The 22038-nt window shown below is 38.1% G+C and overlaps 1 protein-coding gene across 8 annotated transcripts in view; it reads left to right on the top strand.

Annotated features, from left to right (window-relative positions):
* Nucleotides 1–22038, top strand: part of Melk (maternal embryonic leucine zipper kinase) — an 81020-nt gene that overhangs the window by 6127 nt on the left and 52855 nt on the right. For 5 of the 8 annotated variants that reach the window (XM_076843282.2, XM_076843278.2, XM_076843277.2 and 2 more), the window contains 4 exons: nt 2746–2889; nt 4277–4345; nt 7041–7133; nt 18698–18796. In XM_076843282.2, the coding sequence (XP_076699397.2) occupies nt 2746–2889; nt 4277–4345; nt 7041–7133; nt 18698–18796 (405 nt within the window). The remainder of the gene's footprint in view (nt 1–2745; nt 2890–4276; nt 4346–7040; nt 7134–18697; nt 18797–22038) is intronic. The other 3 variants (XM_076843280.2, XM_076843285.2, XM_076843283.2) reach the window with 2 other exon arrangements.

Raw genomic sequence — 22038 nt, 5'->3', positions numbered from 1 at the left:
AATCTTTCTTTGGAGGCTGGGTCTTCCTATGTTGCCCAGGCTGTACTTGACTTGAACTCCTATATTCAAACAATCCTTTCTCAATCTCCTGAGTAGCTGGGATTACAGTGAATGCCACCATACCTGGCTGAAATTCCAAAAAAAAATTAATGAAAACTCAAAATAATTTTTTCATGAACCTTGGACAAAATTTAAAAGGTACAAGAGAATATATGTTAAAAATAAAATCCTCTCTACCCTGTATCCCATTTATCCAATTCCTTTTCCTCTGTGTCATTCACTATTTTTCTTGTTTCTTATGGATACCTAGAAATATTTTACATATGTATGTGTATGTTTGTGTGTGTCTATGTATGTATAGCCTATGATCACAAACTATAGTACTTTGTACCTTGTGTTTTTCCCCACTTAACATTTTATTTATTTATTTTTTATAGTACTGAGAACTGAACCCAGGACCTTGCTAGGCAGGCACTCTACCACTGAGCTACATCCTCTGTTCTTTATGAAGATTTTCTTTTCTTTTTTTTTTTTTTTTTATATTTATTTTTTAGTTTTTGGCGGACACAACATCTTTGTTTGTATGTGGTGCTGAGGATTGAACCCGGGCCGCACGCATGCCAGGCGAGCGCGCTACCACTTGAGCCACATCCCCAGCCCCTCTTTATGAAAATTTTATTTTGGAGGTCTTGTTAAGACTGACCTTGAACGTGCTGTGTTCCTTCTGCCTCAACTTCATGAGTAACTGGGATTATAGATGTGGCCACCAGGCCGGGCCCACTTAGCATTTTAGCTTACCTATTATCTATGTACATTCATGGAGATTTTAAATGTTTTTTTCTCTTTGTTGTTATTTTTGTATTTTTTTAAAAAATGTAAAATTTTGGATGCTTTTTCTCTTATTATTTTTGTATGGAAAAATATGAAATAGTTTGTTTCCTTCATATAAATCTTATTGGATAGAGTTTTAAAAAATTACTATTGAGGCACAATTTACATACTGTAAAATGCACAATTAGGTATACTATATATACTTATGTACTTATCACCTGACTCAAGTTATAAAACATCTCCATCATCCTAGAAAGTTTTCTCCAATCTTTTCAAAGTAAATTTTTATTAGCGGTACCTGCTCTGCCCTTCCCAGTAACCACTGATCTAATTTCTTTCACCATAGATTATTTTTACCTCCTCTAGAACTTAATGTGAATGAATCATATAGTCTGTACTCTTGTGTGTTGTTTATTTTGCTCAGCATAATGCTTTTGCAAGTCACCATATCAATATGTTATACTCTTTTGCACTTTGCTTTTTTAATAATACCTGATATTGTTCCATATTAGTTTGTAAAGAGCTCTCTCTCCTTTTTAAAATTGTTGCTGTGAATTTCATTTCTTCTTCTTAAATTATTGCCACGAATTTCATTTTATAACTGTGACATAATTTATATAGTGCGAGCATTTGGTTGTTGCTATGGTCTGAATGTCAGTGTCCCCACCAAACTCTATACTGGAACGTAATCTCTAGTGTGATAGTATTAAGAGGTAGGGCCATAAGGAGGAAGGGTGTAAACTCAATTAGTTCCCCTATAAAAGAAACTTCAGGCAACCTGCTTATTCCCTTCTGCCATGTGAGGACACATAGCTAGTGCCATCTATGAGTAACAAGTCTTCATCATACATAAAATCATCTGGCACTTTGGTCTTTGACTTCCTAGCCTCCAGAATTGTAAGCAATAAATTTCTGTTCTTTATAAGTTATCCAGTGTAAGGTATAATACCATGGATGGGCTAAGACAGTTTGTTTCCAGTTTTCTGCTTTTATAAACAGTGTTGTTTCAGTGAATGATGTTTAATATGCATCATTGTCAATTTAAGTATATCTGTAGGAACAATTCTTTGAGGAACTGTGAGGTCAAAGGCTATATGCATTTATAATTTTAATTGACACTGCCAAAATGAATTTTTTTCCCAAAATGAAATAAAATTTTAGTTGGAAACTGAGTTTACAAAAAGTATTGCTGCTCTAGGGCTCTGGAACCTCTTCTCCCTGCAAACACTGAGGTTCCTCTGTGCAACCTGTCTTTCTAATGCAGATGGAAAATCACTAGTCTTTGGACAGCAACCAACAATAATTACTGGAGAAATAATTATTGCTGCTTTAAAAAAATTCTTAGATAACTATTGGGCATGGTGGTGCATACCTATTATCCCAGTGACTTAGGAAGCTGAGGCAGGAGGATTTTAAGTTCACAGCTAGCATTAGCAACTTTGTGAATCCCTATGCAACTTGGAGAGGCCATGTCTCAAAAAATAAGAAGGGTTGGGGATGTGGCTCAGTGGTAAAGTGCTCCTGAGTTCAATCCCCAGTACCAAAAAGAAAGAAAGAAAGAAAGAAAAAAAAGTAGGTAACTGTAGTAAATGTAAGCATATTAAGATGAGAATGGGTTGTAATTCTTTGCTATAAAAATATAAAACCCTGAGTGAATCTTTTAAAACCACAGTGTAGTTAGTTCTACTTTTGTTTACTGTTAATAAAACTGTTCAAGAAAAGAGTTATTGTTCTCATTCCTGGAATAATTATTAACTTGTTTGATCCTTAGAGTGTATTTTTGAATATGCTCACTCATCTCCCTTGCCTTTAAATTTGAATTAATATCTGACTTCAATGTAATTTTTTTTATATTCCTCTGAAGTTATTTCTGTAAGCTATAACAATATCTATTTGACTCTCTTGCTGTTGAAGTACTGCCCAGGAGGAGAGCTGTTTGACTACATAATTTCCCAGGATCGCCTGTCAGAGGAGGAGACCAGAGTGGTTTTCCGTCAGATAGTGTCTGCAGTTGCTTATGTGCACAGCCAGGGTTATGCTCACAGGGACCTCAAACCAGTAAGTGACTGTGACATACTTTCATACTCATCTGAGAGTTCAGCATTATCCAGCTGGTGTTTTGGTGCTTCTAGATGTTCTGTTTAAGAATCTATCTTAGCTTTGCTTCTTTTTCTTTATTATTATTATTTTTTAATATTTATTTTTTAGTTGTAGTTGTACCCAATACCTTTGTTTTATTTATTTATTTCTATGTGGTGTTGAGGATCAAACCCAGGGCCTCGCATGCACTAGGCGAGTGCTCTGCCCCTGAGCCACAATCCTAGCCCTACTTCTTTTTCTTTTGTTCCAGTCAGAATCTATCCCATTTCTTTTTTCCTCCTTTTGAATTATGTAGACTTTTTGGATAGATAGCATTTTTTCTATCTGTCATTTATATATCATTGTAAAAGTCCTTGTAATCAGTATTTTATTTCTAAGAAAAAAGAGTCATAGAGGGTTTCCATTTTGCTGTTTTTCTAACACTGTGCTCCTTTAATTTAAATCCATCTCCTCAGGAGTTCAATGGAATCAACAAACTCCTTTTTTTTTGGACTGTACTTGGGATTGAACTTGGGGCTCACTACCAGTGAGCTATATCCCTAGCCTTTTTTTAATTTATTTTTTTTTAATTTTAAGACTGGGTCTGGCTAAGTTGTGGAGGCTTGCCTCAAACTTGGGATCTCCTTGCTTCAACCTTCTACAGACTTGACTTTTTAAGGACTGCTGAATAAAAATGTGAATATTCTTTTTAAGTCTGCAGGCTAGTGGGTGATAGTAAATATGGATTTAAAGGTTCAGGGACTTAGAATTGGTCTGAGAAGATATGGCAGTTTTGTTATCCTTTTTTATCTTTTTATACCCAACTTTTCAATTTGAAATTACTCTTTAGGTTTAAACTTTCCTTTGGCACAAATTGTGTTTACTTTTAGTTGGCCCTCAGAGTACCAGTGATAAATGGTTTATGCTGGTGTGTCCTGTGGCGAAGTGGTATACTTATCAACATTCCTTATCTTTCTCCTTTTATACGTCTTATTATTTCACTACTTTCCAGTGATTTTTCATCTTATTGTACCCAGGAATTTCAATATTAATAAACTTAAATCATTTTAAGAAATGGCTAGAGGTGGGATGTAATATAAGGAAATAAGAATATAATTATTGCTGAGCATGGTGGCACATGCCTGTAATCCTAGATGCTTGGGAAGCTGAAGCAGGAGGATTGCGAGTTCAAAGCCAGCCTCAGCAGTGATGAGGTGCTTAGCAATTCAATGAGACCCTGTCTCTAAATAAAATACAAAAATAGGGCTGGGGATGTGACTCAGTGGCCGAGTGCCCCTGAGTTCGATCCTCGGTACAAAAAAAAAAAAAAAAGAATATAGTTATCAAAGTATCTTTGTTTTCCCAGGAAAATTTATTGTTTGATGAAAATCATAAATTAAAGCTGATTGACTTTGGTCTCTGTGCAAAACCCAAGGTAAGTGCAGAAATAAAAATGCATTTATTTCCTTGTAAATGCACCCCTTAATGTGTTATTGTGCTCTGACTTCCACTTGGTCTTTATTGAGCTTAATTGCCTCCATTGTGAAGAATGTTAAATTTGCCGGTCGTGGTGGCGCATGCTTGTAATCTCAGCAGCTCAGGAGGCTGATACAGGAGCATTGCAAGCTCAAAGCCAGCCTCAGCAATTTAGTGAGGCACTAAGCAAGTCAATGAGACCCTGTCTCTAAATAAAATACAAAATAGGGGCTGGGGTTATGACTCAGCGGTAGAGCACTTGCCTTTCAAGTGCAAGGCCCTTGGTTCCATCCTCAGCACCACATAAAAATAAATAAATAAATAAATAAATAAAGTTATTAAAAAATTAAATAAAATACAAAATAGGACTGGGGGTGTGGCTCAGTGGTTGAGTGTCCCAGGAGTTCAATTCCCGGAACCAAAAAAAAGCCAAAAAGAATGTTAAATTTAATTCCAGGCATCAGTAATTTGTATAAATCCTTTAGATGATTCTAAAATAGGTAGCCAGGATTGACAGCCACTGGTCTAGGTCTAGTGTTGGTCCTGTTGAAGACCCCATGGGTAAGCTGTGAGAGAATTTGTAGCACCAAAGCAACATGAAGTCATTAGCATGAAAGCTAAATAGATCATGTGCTTGCAGTTTAAGTGTATTGCCACTAGATGATGCCTTTGTTCATAGGGCTAGGAGTTGAGAATTTGTTATAAACCTATTTGTTATTCAAATGGTTATGTAACTAAGAATTAGTTATATTTCGTGAAAATCCCCTTTCCTTAGGAAAGAAGAAGGAAAATGTCCAGATGAACTTTTATATTTATACCATTAGGTATTTCTCTAATTTGCATTCCATAGTTAAGCACTGGTATTCTTCAGCATAACTTTGAGGTGACTTTGAACTTCCCAGGTTTGCTTTCTGCAGCAGATCTCCTGTGTGGCTGCCTGTTGGAGGTTTCTTCTTGAGTTCTCTAATGATGGTAGTTACAGTCTCTAAAATGAGCTGTCTACACTCATTAAGAATGTCAAAATTGCAGACTTGTCTTAGCCCTTTGTAGTCCTATGATTATTTCCTGTCCCAGTCAGAATTAGCTAGGTGCAAAGTGAAGCAGATTTTGCCCCTTCAGTGGAATGTTTGATTCTTTCTGATCCTCTTCCCTCCCTTGGCTCTTCAGTGACTATCAGTGGAACCTTGTGTTTGGGAAGCAAATGCTAGAAGGTATTATTTTTTTCTAGACATATAAAGATTATACTTTGAACAGATAAACTTGTTTGAGTCATGATGTCCACAGCAGGCAGTGGGAAATGTTTGTGACAGACTTCATTACCCTTTTTTTTTTAATGGCTGCCACAGATTTGAACCACATAGAGCCATCTAAGAAAGCAGGGGTGGCCTGGGAGAGAATCGCCTCCATCTTCTGTGAAGAACTCATCTCTGGGCATATTTCGTTTATAAATGAGATCTCAGTTTCACAAGTCCTTTGCCAGCTGTAAGACTCTATAGGAGTTGGGCAGTAACTTCATTTTCATTGTGTTGATATTTCTGTGGGGGAGAGAAGCATGAGCAAATTTCTCAATAGATCTGGGAAGCTAAGTTGGTGATTCTCTTATAACTGAATCTAGAAATAGGTTGTCAAGGCCCTGTGCTACATACAATTTTGCTTTCTTTCCTCTAAGGAGAAAGAAGCTCTCTGAATTTGTAAGGATTTAATATTGGAGATAGGGGCTGGTAAAGACATGATCATTTCTTCTTGAGTATTTAAGGGTGGGAAGACTCAGGGGCTCGGATGTATGCTAGGCTGATTATTGTGCACATGAATATCTAGGGAGGTATGAACCTGACTTGACTGAGTGAAGGAGAAAAATATTTCATTTGTGCCAGGTAGTAGTGGTATAGGAAATCTAGAGAAGCAGAGAACACATGTGCATATAGATATATATGCAAAGAATATCAGATTGGCTATAGAAATCTTTTCCTTATTTTGGAAAATTCTTCATTTAACTTCTTTTTGTGTTCAAAGAGTGTTTATCAAGGATCAGTACTCTCTCTCTACTTTTTTTTGGCATTGGGACTGCACCCAGGGGCACTTAACCACTAAGCCACATTCCCAGCCCTTTTAATTTTTCATTTTGAGACAGGGTCTCACTAAATTGCTTAGGGTCTTGCCAAGTTGCTGAGACTGGCTTTGAATTTGTGATCCTGTCTCAGCCTCCCAAATTGCTGAGATTACAGGCATGTGTCACTGTGTCCAGCAAGATTTAATACTCTTTAGGGCTGTAATTAGTGTTTTATTTATTTATTTATTTTTTTTAAAGAGAGAGAGAGAGAGAGAGAGAGAGAGAGAGAGAGAGAGAGAGAGAGAGAATTTTAATATTTATTTTCTAGTTATTGGCGAACACAACATCTTTGTTTGTATGTGGTGCTGAGGATCGAACCCGGGCCGCACGCATGCCAGGCGAGCGCGCTACCGCTTGAGCCACATGCCCAGCCCCGTGTTTTATTTTTTAAAAAATATATTTTTTTAGTTGTAGATGAACACAATACCTTTATTTTATTTGTTTTTATGTGGTGCTGAGGGTGGAACCCAGTGCTTCTAGGTGAGTGCTCTGCCACTGAGCCACAATCCCAGCCCTAAGTGTTTCATTTTTATCTTATTGACAGGGTAACAAGGATTACCATCTACAGACATGTTGTGGGAGCCTTGCTTATGCAGCACCTGAGTTAATACAAGGCAAATCATATCTTGGTTCTGAGGTAATTATTCATTGATTAAATCAGTATAATCAACATATTTATTGGTGATTTATAGTTGAGTGACTCAGACACTGTGTATTGGGGATATAACAATGAAGTAAGTAATCTTGTTAATCAAAGAGTTGAGTCTGTTTGGGAGTGAGATTTATAAACTAGTAAATGGAATGAATAATTTGTGATAAACATAATAACCTGTAATATATTTTTGAAGGAGGGATATATTTCTGGTGTCCTTATTGTGGTTACTTTTGTATTGAACAATGCCATAGTTTGGACTGGTTCGTCCAGCTGGGTAGAGTACAAGGTCAGGATTGCAGCCTTAGTTTTCAGAGATGCCAATTAGCAGAGAGAAAACCTGTCTTTTGTCCATAGTTGACTTTCCAAGGCCAGCAGTCCAGGCTTTGCTAGCTTTACAATTGCTACTTCAAGCTAGTTAGTTTTTCCTGTTTTCTGCAGTACTAGTGTTGCTGATGTTAGTATCATAAAGTTAAAAAAAAAAAAAAATTAAGTCATCAAAAGCTCAGAAAGTGCTGGGTGGAACAGTCTTCTTTTTTTTTTTTAATTAAATTTCTTTTTTTTTTTTTTTTTTTAGTTGTTGATGAGACATTTATTTATTTATATGTGGTTCTGTGAATTGAACCCAGTGCTTCATACATGGCTAGGCAAGCACTCTACCACTGAGCTACAACCTAGTTCCTGGAACAGTCTTCTTATTTCAGGATTTCAGGACATCTCCAGATCTTTAATATGCTCTTGTGCAATGTGATCCTTTGGGAGGGAAATGTCACAGGTAGCAGCTTGTCCTGATTTTATTTGCTTATAGAATTCACTTTTCATGTGGACTATCTTTTGGAACTACTTTTTCTGCTTTCTTCTTTCATGTAGGCTTTGATACATCTATGAAAATCTTTTCTATTATTTTCTTCATCTTTTAGTTTAACCCCAGACATAAAGAAACTTTTGGGAAATACCAAGTTCTTATTTTTATATTTTTCTTTTGGTGGTGCTGGGGATTGAACCCAGGGCCTTGTACATGTTAGGCAAGCACTCTACCAACTTAGCTATATCCCCAGCAATACCAGGTTATTTAGTTTGTAACATGAGAAGATGGGAACTAACTTGGTTTTGGCAACTTGATTTTGATATAATCTCAAAATTAATAGTATACGATAAAAATAGCATGAGGAACTTTGATATATTTTTATTCAAATTTACAATTGTTTAATTTTTCCCTATTTGCTTTATTTTGTCTTTGTGTATACATATGTATATGCACATATTATTAATTTTCTCAATCATTTGAGAATAAACTGGAAGACAGGTGTGGTGCACACCTATAGTCCCAGAGATTTAGGAAGCTGAGGCAGGTGGATCACAAATTTGAGACCAACAAAAAAGGCTGAAGATGTAGCTCAGTGGTAGAACTCCCTTCAGTTTAATCTCCAGTACTCTGTTTTTTTTTTTTTTAAGTTGTAGAGAGACACAGTACTTTTTTTTTTAATCTTTTAAAAAATACCTTTATTTTATTTATTTATTTTTATGTGGTGTTGAGGATCAAACCCAGTGCCTCACACGTGCTAGGCAAGTGCTCTACCACTGAGCCACAACCCCAGCCCCAAATCTCCAGTATTCTTAAAAAAAAAAAAATAAACTGGAGACATGTCCTCTTTTCACTAATTATGCATCTTTCCCCAAAGCAAGGCTCTTTTTTTTTTCTTTTTTTTTATTAGTTGTTCAAAACATTACAAAGCTCTTGACATATCATATTTCATACATTTGATTCAAGTGGGTTATGAACTCCCATTTTTACAACGTATACAGATTGCAGAATCACATCGGTTACACATCCATGTTTATACATACTGCCATACTAGTGTCTGTTGTATTTTGCTGCCTTTTCTATCCCCTACTATCCCCCCTCCCTTCCCCTCCCATCTTCTCTCTCAAGGCTCTTTTCTTTTGTAACTGTAATTATAAAAACAAGGGAATTTCATGTGGATGTAATTTATTCAGTTACAGTCTATGTTCAGATGGTGTTTCTTATGTCAATGATGTCCTTTTTAGCTTTATCCCTGCCCTCTGCTCCCCATCCAGGATCACACATGGCGTTTAGTTACTGTATCTCTTTAGTATTCTTTAGTTTGCAACACTTCCTTAGACTTTCCTTGAGCTGGTAACTGTGGTCAAGATTTGAACTGAGTGAAGGACTTTTCCATATTTGTCTAGTCTCCCAGAAGGAGTGATACTCATAAGCCTAATCTTACAAGATTCCTAGAAGGCTGGTGATAAGGCCTTGCTAGTCTGAATGTGTCTGAGTTTTTTCCTACATAATTTTGTTTTTTTTTGTCCATGTTAGTTGACTTTCCATCCTTCTAAGACAGTGCTTTTAGGACAGTGTACTAAGGAATCATCTGGGGTACTTGTTAAAACATGCAGAGCTCAGAGCTGTACCCTTGGAAATTTTGGGTTGTTTTTGAAGTTGGGGATTTAAGAATCTTCATTTTAAGATAAGCAGTTTTTTAAGTGTTTCTCATGCTTATGGTCCAGATCATGCTTTTGAAGGTTCCAGGGTAATATCTCAAAATTCCTTTAGTAATATCTCACAGGAAATGGTTTTAAGTCCCTCTTCTAGTTATTTTTATGTTTTTTTGGTAATTGATAACTTATACACTGGATTTGCTTTGGCTTATGATTTCAGTAGATTAATTTATTCTTACATCTAATTTGAAACTGATGGTTCTTTGAATACTTTTTCTGCTTTCTTCTTTCATGTAGGCTTTGATACATCTATGAAAATCTTTTCTATTATTTTCTTCATCTTTTAGTTTAACCCCAGACATAATGTCTCTGTTGACTTCTTACGGTACTTGACAAGGTCATGTTAGCTCACTCTTTCCTGTGTCGCCTCTTTGCTTTGAATGAGTGCCATGCCATCATGCCTCAATTTATAGATTAAATATTTGACAACTCTCTGGCATAAATTGTTAATTTCTGACCTCCTACAACTTGGAACCAAAATCACATGTCAGCTTAAAAGCACATTGTTCACTTGTGGCATCATAATAGAGTCCTAGTAATTTATGTGATTCAGTGAACAGGACAGAATAACCTGGGTTATTCTGGTATAGGTATTATCCAGATGTGTGATGCTGCCTGTTATTTAACTTTATTTCCCTTTTCTTTGTTTTTGTTTTATATTTTATTTTTTTAATATTTAATATTTAGGTGGACACAATATCTCCATTTGATTTTTATGTGGTGCTGAGAATTGAACCCAGTGCCTCACGTATGCTAGGTGAGCACACTACCACTTGAGCCACATCCCAGGCCTCCCTTTTCTTTTTTTTTTTTTATTGTTGGTTGTTCAAAACATTACATAGTTCTTGATATATCATATTTCACACTTTGATTCAAGTGGGTTATGAACTCCCATTTTTACCCCGTATACAAATTGCAGAATCACATCAGTTACACTTCCATTGATTTATATATTGCCATACTAGGGTCTGTTGTATTCTGCTGCCTTTCCTATCCTTTACTATCCCCCTCCCCTCCCCTCCCCTCCCCTCTTCTCTCTCTACCCACTCTACTGCAGTTCATATCTCCCCCTTGTATTATTTTTCCCTTTCCCCTCGCTACCTCTTGTATGTAATTTTGTATAACCCTGAGGGTCTCCTTCCATTTCCATGCAATTTCCCTTCTCCCTCCCTTTCCCTCCCACCTCTCGTCCCTGTTTAATGTTAATCTTCTTCTCATGCTCTTCGTACCTACTCTGTTCTTAGTTACTCTCCTTATATCAAAGAAGACATTTGGCATTTGTTTTTTAGGGATTGGCTGGCTTCACTTAGCATAATCTGCTCTAATGCCATCCATTTCCCTCCAAATTCTATGATTTTGTCATTTCTTAATGCAGAGTAATACTCCATTGTGTATAAATGCCACTTTTTTTTTATCCATTCGTCTATTGAAGGGCATCTAGGTTGGTTCCACAGTCTTGCTATTTTGAATTGTGCTGCTATGAACATCGATGTAGCAGTGTCCCTGTAGCATGCTCTATTTAGGTCTTTAGGGAATAGACCGAGAAGGGGAATAGCTGGGTCAAATGGTGGTTCCATTCCCAGCTTTCCAAGAAATCTTCATACTGCTTTCCAGATTGGCTGCACCAATTTGCAGTCCCACCAACAATGAACAAGTGTACCCTTTTCCCCACATCCTCGCCAGCACTTGTTGTTGTTTGACTTCATAATGGCTGCCAATCTTACTGGAGTGAGATGGTATCTTAGGGTGGTTTTGATTTGCATTTCTCTGACTGCTAGGGATGGTGAGCATTTTTTCATGTACTTGTTGATTGATTGTATGTCCTCCTCTGAGAAGTGTCTGTTCATGTCTTTGGCCCATTTGTTGATTGGGTTATTTGTTATCTTGTTGTCTAATTTTTTGAGTTCTTTGTATACTCTGGATATTAGGGCTCTATCTGAAGTGTGAGGAGTAAAGATTTGTTCCCAGGATGTAGGCTCCCTATTTACCTCTCTTATTGTTTCTTTTGCTGAGAAAAAGCTTTTTAGTTTGAGTAAGTCCCATTTGTTGATTCTAGTTATTAACTGTTGTGCTATGGGTGTCCTATTGAGGAATTTGGAGCCCGACCCCACAGTATGTAGATCGTAGCCGACTTTTTCTTCTATCAGACGCCGTGTCTCTGATTTGATATCAAGCTCCTTGATCCATTTTGAGTTAACTTTTGTGCATGGCGAGAGAAAGGGATTCAGTTTCATTTTGTTGCATATGGATTTCCAGTTTTCCCAGCACCATTTGTTGAAGATGCTATCCTTCCTCCATTGCATGCTTTTAGCCCCTTTATCAAATATAAGATAGTTGTAGTTTTGTGGATTGGTTTCTGTGTCCTTTATTCTGTACCATTGGTCCACCCGCCTGTTTTGGTACCAGTACCATGCTGTTTTTGTTACTATTGCTCTGTAGTATAGTTTGAAGTCTGGTATCGCTACACCGCCTGATTCACCCTTCCTGCTTAGCATTGTTTTTGCTATTCTGGGTCTTTTATTTTTCCATATGAATTTCATGATTGCTTTCTCTATTTCTATAAGAAATGCCATTGGGATTTTGATTGGCATTGCATTAAACCTATAGAGAACTTTTGGTAATATCGTCATTTTGATGATGTTAGTTCTGCCTATCCATGAACACGGTATATTTTTCCATCTTCTAAGATCTTCTTCTATTTCTCTCTTTAGGGTTCTGTAGTTTTCATTGTATAAGTCTTTCACCTCTTTTGTTAGGTTGATTCCTAAGTATTTTATTTTTTGGGGGGATATTGTGAATGGAGTGGTTGTCCTCATTTCCATTTCAGAGGATTTGTCGTTGATATACAGGAATGCCTTTGATTTATACGTGTTGATTTTATATCCTGCCACTTTGCTGAATTCATTTATTAGCTCTAATAGTTTCTTTGTAGACCCTTTTGGGTCTGCTAGGTATAGAATCATGTCATCTGCAAATAGTGATAATTTAAGTTCTTCTTTTCCTATTTTTATGCCTTTAATTTCTTTCGTCTGTCTAATTGCTCTGGCCAGTGTTTCAAGAACTATGTTGAACAGAAGTGGTGAGAGAGGGCATCCCTGTCTTGTTCCTGATTTTAGAGGGAATGCCTTCAATTTTTCTCCATTCAGAATGATGCTAGCCTGAGGCTTAGCATAGATTGCTTTTACAATGTTGAGGTAAGTTCCTGTTATCCCTAGTTTTTCTAGCGTTTTGAACATAAAGGGATGTTGTACTTTGTTGAATGCTTTTTCTGCATCTATCGAGATGATCATATGGTTCTTATTTTTAAGTCTATTGATGTGGTGAATAACATTAATTGATTTCCGTATATTGAACCAGCCTTGCATCCCAGGGATGAATCCTACTTGATCATGGTGCACAATTTTTTTGATATGTTTTTGAATCCGATTTGCCAGAATTTTATTGAGGATTTTTGCATCTAGGTTCATTAGAGATATTGGTCTGTAGTTTTCTTTCTTTGAAGTGTCTTTGTCTGGTTTAGGAATCAGGGTGATGTTGGCCTCGTAGAATGAATTTGGAAGTTCTCCCTCTTTTTCTATTTCCTGAAATAGCTTGAAAAGTATTGGTATTAGTTCCTCTTTAAAGGTTTTGTAAAACTCTGCTGTATACCCATCCGGTCCTGGGCTTTTCTTAGTTGGTAGTCTTTTGATGGTTTCTTCTATTTCCTCAATTGATATTGGTCTGTTTAGGTTGTCTGTATCCTCCTGCCTTAATCTGGGCAGGTCATATGACTTAAGAAATTTATCGATGCCTTCACTATCTTCTATTTTATTGGAGTATAAGGATTCAAAATAGTTTCTGATTATCTTCTGTATTTCTGAAGTGTCTGTTGTGATATTGCCTTTTTCATCCCGTATGCTAGTAATTTGATTTCTCTCTCTTCTTCTCTTCGTTAGCATGGCTAAGGGTCTGTCGATTTTATTTATTTTTTCAAAGAACCAACTTTTAGTTTTGTCAATCTTTTCAATTGTTTCTTTTGTTTCGATTTCATTAATTTCAGCTCTGATTTTAATAATTTCTTGCCTTCTACTTCTTTTGCTGTTGTTTTGCTCTTCTTTTTCTAGGATTTTGAGATGGAGTATGAGATCATTTATTTGTTGGTTTTTTCTTTTTTTAAGGAATGAACTCCAAGCAATGAATTTTCCTCTTAGAACTGCTTTTAATGTGTCCCATAGATTCCGATATGTTGTGTCTGTGCTTTCATTTATCTCTAAGAATTTTTTAATTTCCTCCTTGATGTCTTCTATAACCCATTGATCATTTAGTAACCAATTGTTCATTCTCCAAGTGATGCATGTTTTTTCCTTCCTTCTTTTATCGTTGATTTTCAGTTTCATTCCATTATGATCAGATAAGATGCATGGTATTATCTCCACTCCTTTATATTGTCTAAGAGTTGCCCTGTGATATAATATATGATCTATTTTTGAGAAGGATCCATGTGCTGCTGAGAAAAAAGTGTAACTGCTTGATGTTGGGTGGTATATTCTATATATATCAATTAAGTCTAGGTTGTTAATTGTGTTATTGAGTTCTATAGTTTCCTTATTCAACTTTTGTTTGGAAGATCTGTCTAGTGGTGAGAGAGGTGTGTTGAAGTCTCCCATGATTATTGTATGTTGGTCTATTAGACTCTTAAACTTGAGAAGAGTTTGTTTGATGAACATAGCTGCACCATTGTTTGGGGCATATATATTTATGATAGTTATGTCTTGTTGGTGTATGGTTCCCTTGAGCAGTAATGTAGTGTCCCTCTTTATCCCTTTTGATTAACTTTGGCTTGAAATCTATTTTATTTGATATGAGTATGGACACTCCTGCTTGTTTCCGAAGTTCATATGAGTGATATGATTTTTCCCAACCTTTCACCTTCAGTCTATGTATGTCTTTTCCTATCAAATGCGTCTCCTGTAGGCAGCATATTGTTGGGTCTTGTTTTGTGATCCATTCTACTAGCCTGTGTCTCTTGATTGGTGAGTTTAAGCCATTAACATTTAGGGTTATTATTGAGATATGGGTTGTTCTTCCAGCCATATTTGTTTATTTATGTTACTAAACATGGTTTGTTTTCCTTTTTGATTATTTTTCCCCCCTTTACTGTCCTACCTCCCACTGTTGGTTTTCATTGTTATTTTCCATTTCCTCTTCCTGTAACGTTTTGCCGAGGATGTTTTGAAGACATGGTTTTCTAGCTGCAAATTCTTTTAACTTTTGTTTATCGTGGAAGGTTTTAATTTCATCTTCCATCCTGAAGCTTAATTTCGCTGGATACATGATTCTTGGTTGGAACCCATTTTCTTTCAGTTTTTGAAATATGTTATTCCAGGATCTTCTAGCTTTCAGAGTCTGTGTTGAAAGATCAGCTGTTATCCTGATTGGTTTACCCCTAAACGTAATCTGCTTCCTTTCTCTTGTAGCTTTTAAAATTCTCTCCTTATTCTGTATGTTGGGCATCTTCATTATAATGTGTCTAAGTGTGGATCTCTTATGATTTTGCACATTCGGCGTCCTGTATGCTTCTAGGATTTGGGATTCTGTCTCATTCTTCAAGTCTGGGAAGTTTTCTCGTATTATTTCATTGAATAGGTGGCTCATTCCTTTGGTTTGGACCTCTATACCTTCCTGTATCCCAATGACTCTTAAGATTGGTCTCTTTATATTATCCCATATTTCTTGGATGTTCTGCTCATGGTTTCTTAACAGTTTTGCTGAGCTGTCTATGTTCTTTTCAAGTTTAAATACTTTGTCTTCATTGTCTGATGTTCTATCTTCTAAGTGTTCTACTCTGCTGGTAGTATTCTCAATTGAGTTTTTAAGTTGATTTATTGCTTCCTGCATTTCTAGGATTTCTGTTTGTTTGTTTTTTATTACCTCTATCTCCCTGTATAGTTGATTTTTTGCTTCTTGGATTTGTTTATGTAATACATTGTCGAAGTGGTCGAAGTGATCTTTCATTGTCTGATTTTGCTGTCTAATGTCTTCCTTGAGACTCCAGATCATCTGCAGCATGTATATCCTGAATTCTTTGTCTGACATTCCATCTGCTGCAGCTATTACCTCTTCTAAAGTTGAGTTGACCTGCATTGCTTGTGGTCCTTTCTTTCCTTGTCTTTTCATATTGCTTGTGTTTCTTTCTGCTTAGTAAAACTGTTGTGTTTTTGAAATTTTCCCCCTATATATTTATATTGCTCTTGTATAGTTGAAAAGTCTCCCTTGCAGGGGCGGGCGGCAGCTCTGCTCCTCCTCCAATTGGGGTGATCTGTCTACCACGCTGGCGGGCCGCTGGGACTGTTCTGCCGGTCGGTCGCAGGTCTGCCTACCTTGGAGGCGCGGGCAGCGGCTCTGCTCTGCCCTTCCTCCAATTGGTGTGACGTGTCTACCACGTCCGTGAACCCCTGGGCCTGTTCTGCCAGTTAGTCGCGGATCTGACTACCTTGCAGGCGCGGGCGGCGGCTCTGCTCTGCCCCTTCTCCAATTGGGTTGTCGTGACTACCACGCCGGCAGGTCGCTGGGCCTGTTCTGGGCGCGGGCTGCGGCTCTGCTCTGTCCCTCCCCCAAGTGGTGTGACGTGTCTACCACGCCGGTAGGCCGCTGGGCCTGTTCCGCCAGTCTGTCACAGGCCTGCCTATCATGCGGGCTCGGGTGGAGGATCTGCTCTTCCCCTACTCCAATTGAGGTGTCGTGACTACTACGCCGGCAGGTCGCTGGACCTGTTCTGGGCGCGGGTGGCGGCTCTGCTCTGTCCCTGCTCCAATTGGGTTGACGTGACTACGACGCTGTCAGGCCGCTGGGCCTGCTCCGACCGCGGGCGAAGGCTCTGCTCTGCCCCTACTCCAATTGGGGTGACGGGTGGCGTGTCTACCACACCAGCAGGCCGCTGGGCCTGATCCGCCGGTAGGTCGCAGGTCTGCCTACCATGCGGGCTCAGGAGGTGGCTCTGCTCTGCCCCTCCTCCAATTTGTGTGACGTGTCTACCACACCAGTAGACCGCTGGGCCTGTTCCGCCGGTCGGTCGCAAGTCTGTCTACCTTGCAGGCTCGGGCGGCGGCTCTGCTCTGCCCCTACTCCAAATGGAGTGATGTGACTGCCACGCTGGCGGGCCGCTGGGCCTGATCCGGGCTCGGGGAGCGGCTCTGCTCTGCCCCTCCCCCAAGTGGTGTGACGTGTCTACCACGCCGGCAGGCCGCTGGGGCTGTTCTGCCAGTCTGTCACAGGCCTGCCTACCTTGCGGACGCGGGTGGAGGATCTGCTTTCCCCCTACTCCAATTGGGGTTTCTTGGCAACCACGCCGGCAGGTCGCTGGACCTGTTCCGGGCGCGGGCGGCGGCTCTGTTCGGCCCCTGCTCTAGCCGGGGCGACGCGACACCACGCCGGCGGGTCGCTGGGCCTCCCTTTTCTTTATATATATATTTTTTGTGATATTGGGGATTGAACCCAGGGGCACTCTACCACTGAGCTACATCTCCAGCACTTTTTATTTATTTTACTTTTTATTTTTGGACAAGGTCTTGCTAAGTTGTCAAGGCTGGCCTCAAACTTATAATTCTTCGGGGCTGGGGATGTGGCTCAAGCAGTAGCACGCTCACCTGGCATGTGTGCGGCCCGGGTTCGATCCTCAGCACCACATACAAACAAAGATGTTATGTCTGCCGAGAACTAAAAAAGAAATAAATATTAAAAAAAAAAAAAAAACAAACAAAAAACTTACAATTCTTCTACTTCAGCCTCTTAAATCACTGGGTCCCCCTTTTTTATCTTCTTTAAAAAAATGCTAGGGTTGTAGCTCAGTGGCAGAGTGCTTGCTTAGCATGTGTGAGGCACTGGGTTAGATCCTTAGCACTGCATTTAAAAAAAATATTAAAATAAAGGCATGTTGTCCATCTACAAGTACAAAAAAAAAATGCCATTCTTCTTATCTCTTAAAATTTTTCTAAGGATCAAATGAGAGTGGGAACTATTACTGGTTGTGTAATACAACTTTTACTGGTTGTGTCAATACTGATCAAGTCAAATCCTGCTTGAAAAAACAGTTACTGCTTAGGGCTCATGGGCACATGGATATCTCATATAAAGGTTAAACTCCATCCTTCAAAGACAATGTCATTAAGACATTGGAGATTTATAGGGCTATTTGTGCTGGCAGGCTAGTTTCTAGCCCCTATATTTGAAAAAGTCAATCATTGAATTTTTAAAAAAATAATTAAATTTATTCCAATTAGTTAAACATAGCAGCAGAATGCATTTTGATTCATAGTACATAAATGGAACACACTTTTTCACTTCTGGCTATACATGAAATAGAGTCACACCATTCGTGCAATCCTACATATACCTAGGTTAATGATGTACATCTCATTCCACCATCTTTCCTACCCCCATACCACCTCCCCTTTGCCCTTTCCAAAGTTCCTCCATTCATCCCATGGGCCCCCCTTAATCCCCATTATGGATCAGCATTCACTTATCAGAGGAAACATTTGGCCTTTGGTGTTTTGGGATTGGCTTACTTCACTTAGCATGATATTAAAATTTCTCTAAATAGAGTTTTTACTGTGTAACTTATTCACATTTGTCGATTGCCAGGAAATTTTCAGACTTGTTTTGACATCCCCACACCTGTTTACATAATCCTCATATGTAACTAGATCCTTAGTAGCTCTGTAGAATTGCCTTCAGAATCTGAGACCTGGCCTCATTCTTTATCATGCCCAATCCATCCAAGCAAAACAATTTTTTTTTTCCTGTTAAGTGTTAGCATATAGCCAAGAGGAAAGTTCCTGGATGGTCTGCCACTGATTGGGTGACTTTGGACACACCTGGCTTTCTAGACTTCAGGGTTCCAGACTAGCATGAACAGGTTGAATTGGGTGGTCTCTTAGCTCTATTTCAGCTTTTTAAAGATTCTGTGGTTTTATTAAGTATCTTATCATTCTGAAATGTGTTCTATATATTTTTTTTTTGAATGATTTTTTTTTTCTTCCTCGTAGGCAGATGTTTGGAGCATGGGCATACTGTTGTATGTACTTATGTGTGGATTTCTACCATTTGATGATGATAATGTCATGGCTTTGTACAAGAAGATTATGGTGAGTATTACAAGGCATAGAATTTCTTTTTTTTTTTTTTTTTTTTTAATAAGTTTATTTATTTATATGTGGTGCTGAGCATCGAACCCAATGCCTTACTCGTGCTAGGCACTTGTGCTCTACCACTGAGCCACAACCCTAGCCCCAAGGCATAGAATTTCAGTGTAAAAGTTTTTTACTTTTTATACTTTATGCTTTTAGAATGAAGAAAAAATTCTGGAATTAGGTAGTGATGATAATTTTGTGTTTAAGCCTTTTTGTGTGTGTGTTGCTGGGGATTGAATTTAGGGCTTTGTGCAGGCTAAACACATGCTCTATCACTGAGCTACAATCCCAGCACCCAAAACTTTATGAATATATTAATATCTAGTAAATCATATACTTTAAAAGAATAAGCCAGGTGTGGAGGCATATATCTGTAATCCTCCCAGCACCCAAAACTTTATGAATATATTAATATCTAGTAAATCATATACTTTAAAAGAATAAGCCAGGTGTGGAGGCATATATCTGTAATTCCAGTTACTTTGGGAGGCTGAGGTAGGAGGGTTTCAAGTTTGAGGCCATCTTGTAGCATGTATGGGGCTCTGGTTCAATCCCCAGAAACCCTGCCCCCCTCAAGTAGAAGTGCTTCAGAAAAGGATGTGGGTGAATGCATTCTGGCAGAGTAGACACTATGAGCAAAGGCATAGGGATGGGAAAAGTATGGGAATGAATGGTCAGAGTTTATTGTGGCTGGACATTGAATCTATACCTGCTTTAGGTTAGAAGATTTCTGAATTAACTCTCATTTCTGGAATGTAGTATAGAGTTGAAAGTGGCAGTTGCAGTCAGCTTGTTGCTTAACCCCTAGAAAGAACATCAAGTCTAAGGGCACTGGGTTGTTTAATTTTTCTTTATTTAACTTAATTTTTTTCCTATGATCTGTCTTGGAAAAAGTCTTTAAAATTGATGATTAAACTATAGAGAGGAATTTGGGAAGAGGTGGAATCACAGTTTTTCAACTCCTTAAAGGCTGAGGAGCTCTAATTTGCTGGGTCAACAAAAAGTAATGATAGCAATAGTGGTTACCACCCTTGCCTTGGGGGCTGTGTATGCATTTTTCTCCTTGGTAAGGTGAGATCCATGGGCTTGGGCTGGAAGCCAGTCTCCTGGAGTGTGCTGATGTAGCCAAGACAGCTTGTATTTTCTCTCACTTTTCTTGAGATTCCTCCAATCCTTGGAAGATAGCAGTTTTTGCTTTGGTTCCTGCTTGCTGACTATAGCTTTATGGGGAGCATTTGGGGAGCTGGTGGAGGGTTTGAGTAGAGAATTGCTATGATTTGGTTTAGTTTTTAATAGGATTGCACTGGTTGCTGTGTGGATAGACTGTAGGAAGCAAAGAGGAAAATCAGGGTTACTGGGGAAGCAAAGAGGAGAATTAAGATGACTGTTTGGGAGGATATTATAGTGATTTACAGAGATGTTAGTAATGGAGATGGCAAGAATGGATGGATTCTGGATGTCTCTTTTTAAAAAAAATTTTTCTGTTAGCATAAAGTAAAATTGGCCTTTTTTTTGAGGTATTGAGTCTATGAATTTTATAGATTTATGTAACCCCCCATCATAGTCAGAATGTAGAACTGATGTCTTGTCTTTTGAAGGTATAACTAACATAATTTGCTGATGTATTGAATGAGTGGAGTAGCCTGAGTGACTAAAAAGTTTGGAGTTGCCATTAACTGAGGTGGGGAAGACTTGGTAGAGAGAGGGGATGACCATAGTTCAGTTTTGGACATAAAGAATGTTTCTATTTTGTTCAGCTTTTCATATTTGTTGGCATAAGATTGTTATTTATCCAGCTATAAAACCCATAACCTGGAGGTAACAATGTTAACATATTTATCAGATTTTTATGTTTTTTTTTTTTCAAACTTTAGTCTATACATGTATAAGGAATCATATATTTCATCCTTCCCTCCCTCCCTTCCTTCCTTTTTTTTCTTTTTTTGTGATACTAAAGATTGAACCCAGGGTCTCAGCTTACTAGGCAAGTACCCTTCCACTGAGCTACACCCATAGCCTTTGTATTTTCTTGTTGGGTTACCTGCTTCCCAGTTTATTTTTGCACAGATGGCAGCATACCCTAAACATACTGTTTTGCCTCTTGTTTTTCTCTCTTAACAGTGTATTGGAAATCATACCACTTCATATCTAGCTCAGAGCCTCTTCATTGCTTTTGGGTGGGGGGCAGTATTAGAAATTGGACTCAGGGGTATTGTGCTTGCTAGTTAAGCACTCTACCACTGAGCTACATCCCTATCCCTATTTATTTTATTTAGACAGGGCTGGCTTCAAACTTGAAATCTTCCTGCCTTAGCCTCCCAAGTAGCTGGAATTATGGGGATGTACCACCACACCTGATTCTTCATTCTTTTTAATGACTGCCCAGAACAGTATATGTTTGTACCATAATTTATTTAACTGATCCTATGTTAATGGACATTTAAGTAATTTCCCAGTGGTCATTTTGCATATTGTGAACATATCTGTAAGAAAATTGCCAGTTCTCAGTACTGCAAAGACAATAAACCAAAAAAAGAAAGAAAGAAAAAGAAAATTGCTAGAAGAGTTGCTGAGTCAAAGGATATATGATTAGAAATTTTCATACATATTGCCATATTACTTCCATCAAAGTTTTATTAGTTCATACAGTTACCAGCAATAGCAAGACGGTACCAATTTTCCGTACCCCCATCAATATAGTACATCACCTTTTTGCTCTTCATATTTAAAAATTTTTTTTTTTTTTTTTTTTTGCTGTGCAGGAATTTTAACTTTTGTATACGTGGGTGCAGTACTGGGGAATTGAACCTAGGGCCTTGCATGGTAGTCAAGAGCTTACCACTGCATCCCCAGCCCTCAATTTTTATTTAGTCAAATTTACCAATCTTTTTATTTATTTATTTATTTAAATTGTTTTTCTAATTTTTTTAAATTGATTTTATTTTTTAAAAATACATGACATTGGAATGCATTATAATTATTATTACATATATAGAGCACAATTTTTCATATCTCTGTATATAAAGACCAATTCATGTCTTCATACATGTACTTTGGATATTGATATTCATCACATTCTACCATCATTGCTAACCCCCTCCCCCCTCTCTTCCCTTCCCACCCCTCTACCCTATCTAGAGTGCATTTATTCCTCCCATGCTCCCCCTACTTACCCTACGATGAGTCAATCACCTTAT

This window comes from Callospermophilus lateralis, chromosome 2 (assembly GCF_048772815.1).
Source record: "Callospermophilus lateralis isolate mCalLat2 chromosome 2, mCalLat2.hap1, whole genome shotgun sequence".
Taxonomy (NCBI): domain Eukaryota; kingdom Metazoa; phylum Chordata; class Mammalia; order Rodentia; family Sciuridae; genus Callospermophilus; species Callospermophilus lateralis.
This window is presented reverse-complemented; position numbering and strand designations above follow the sequence as displayed.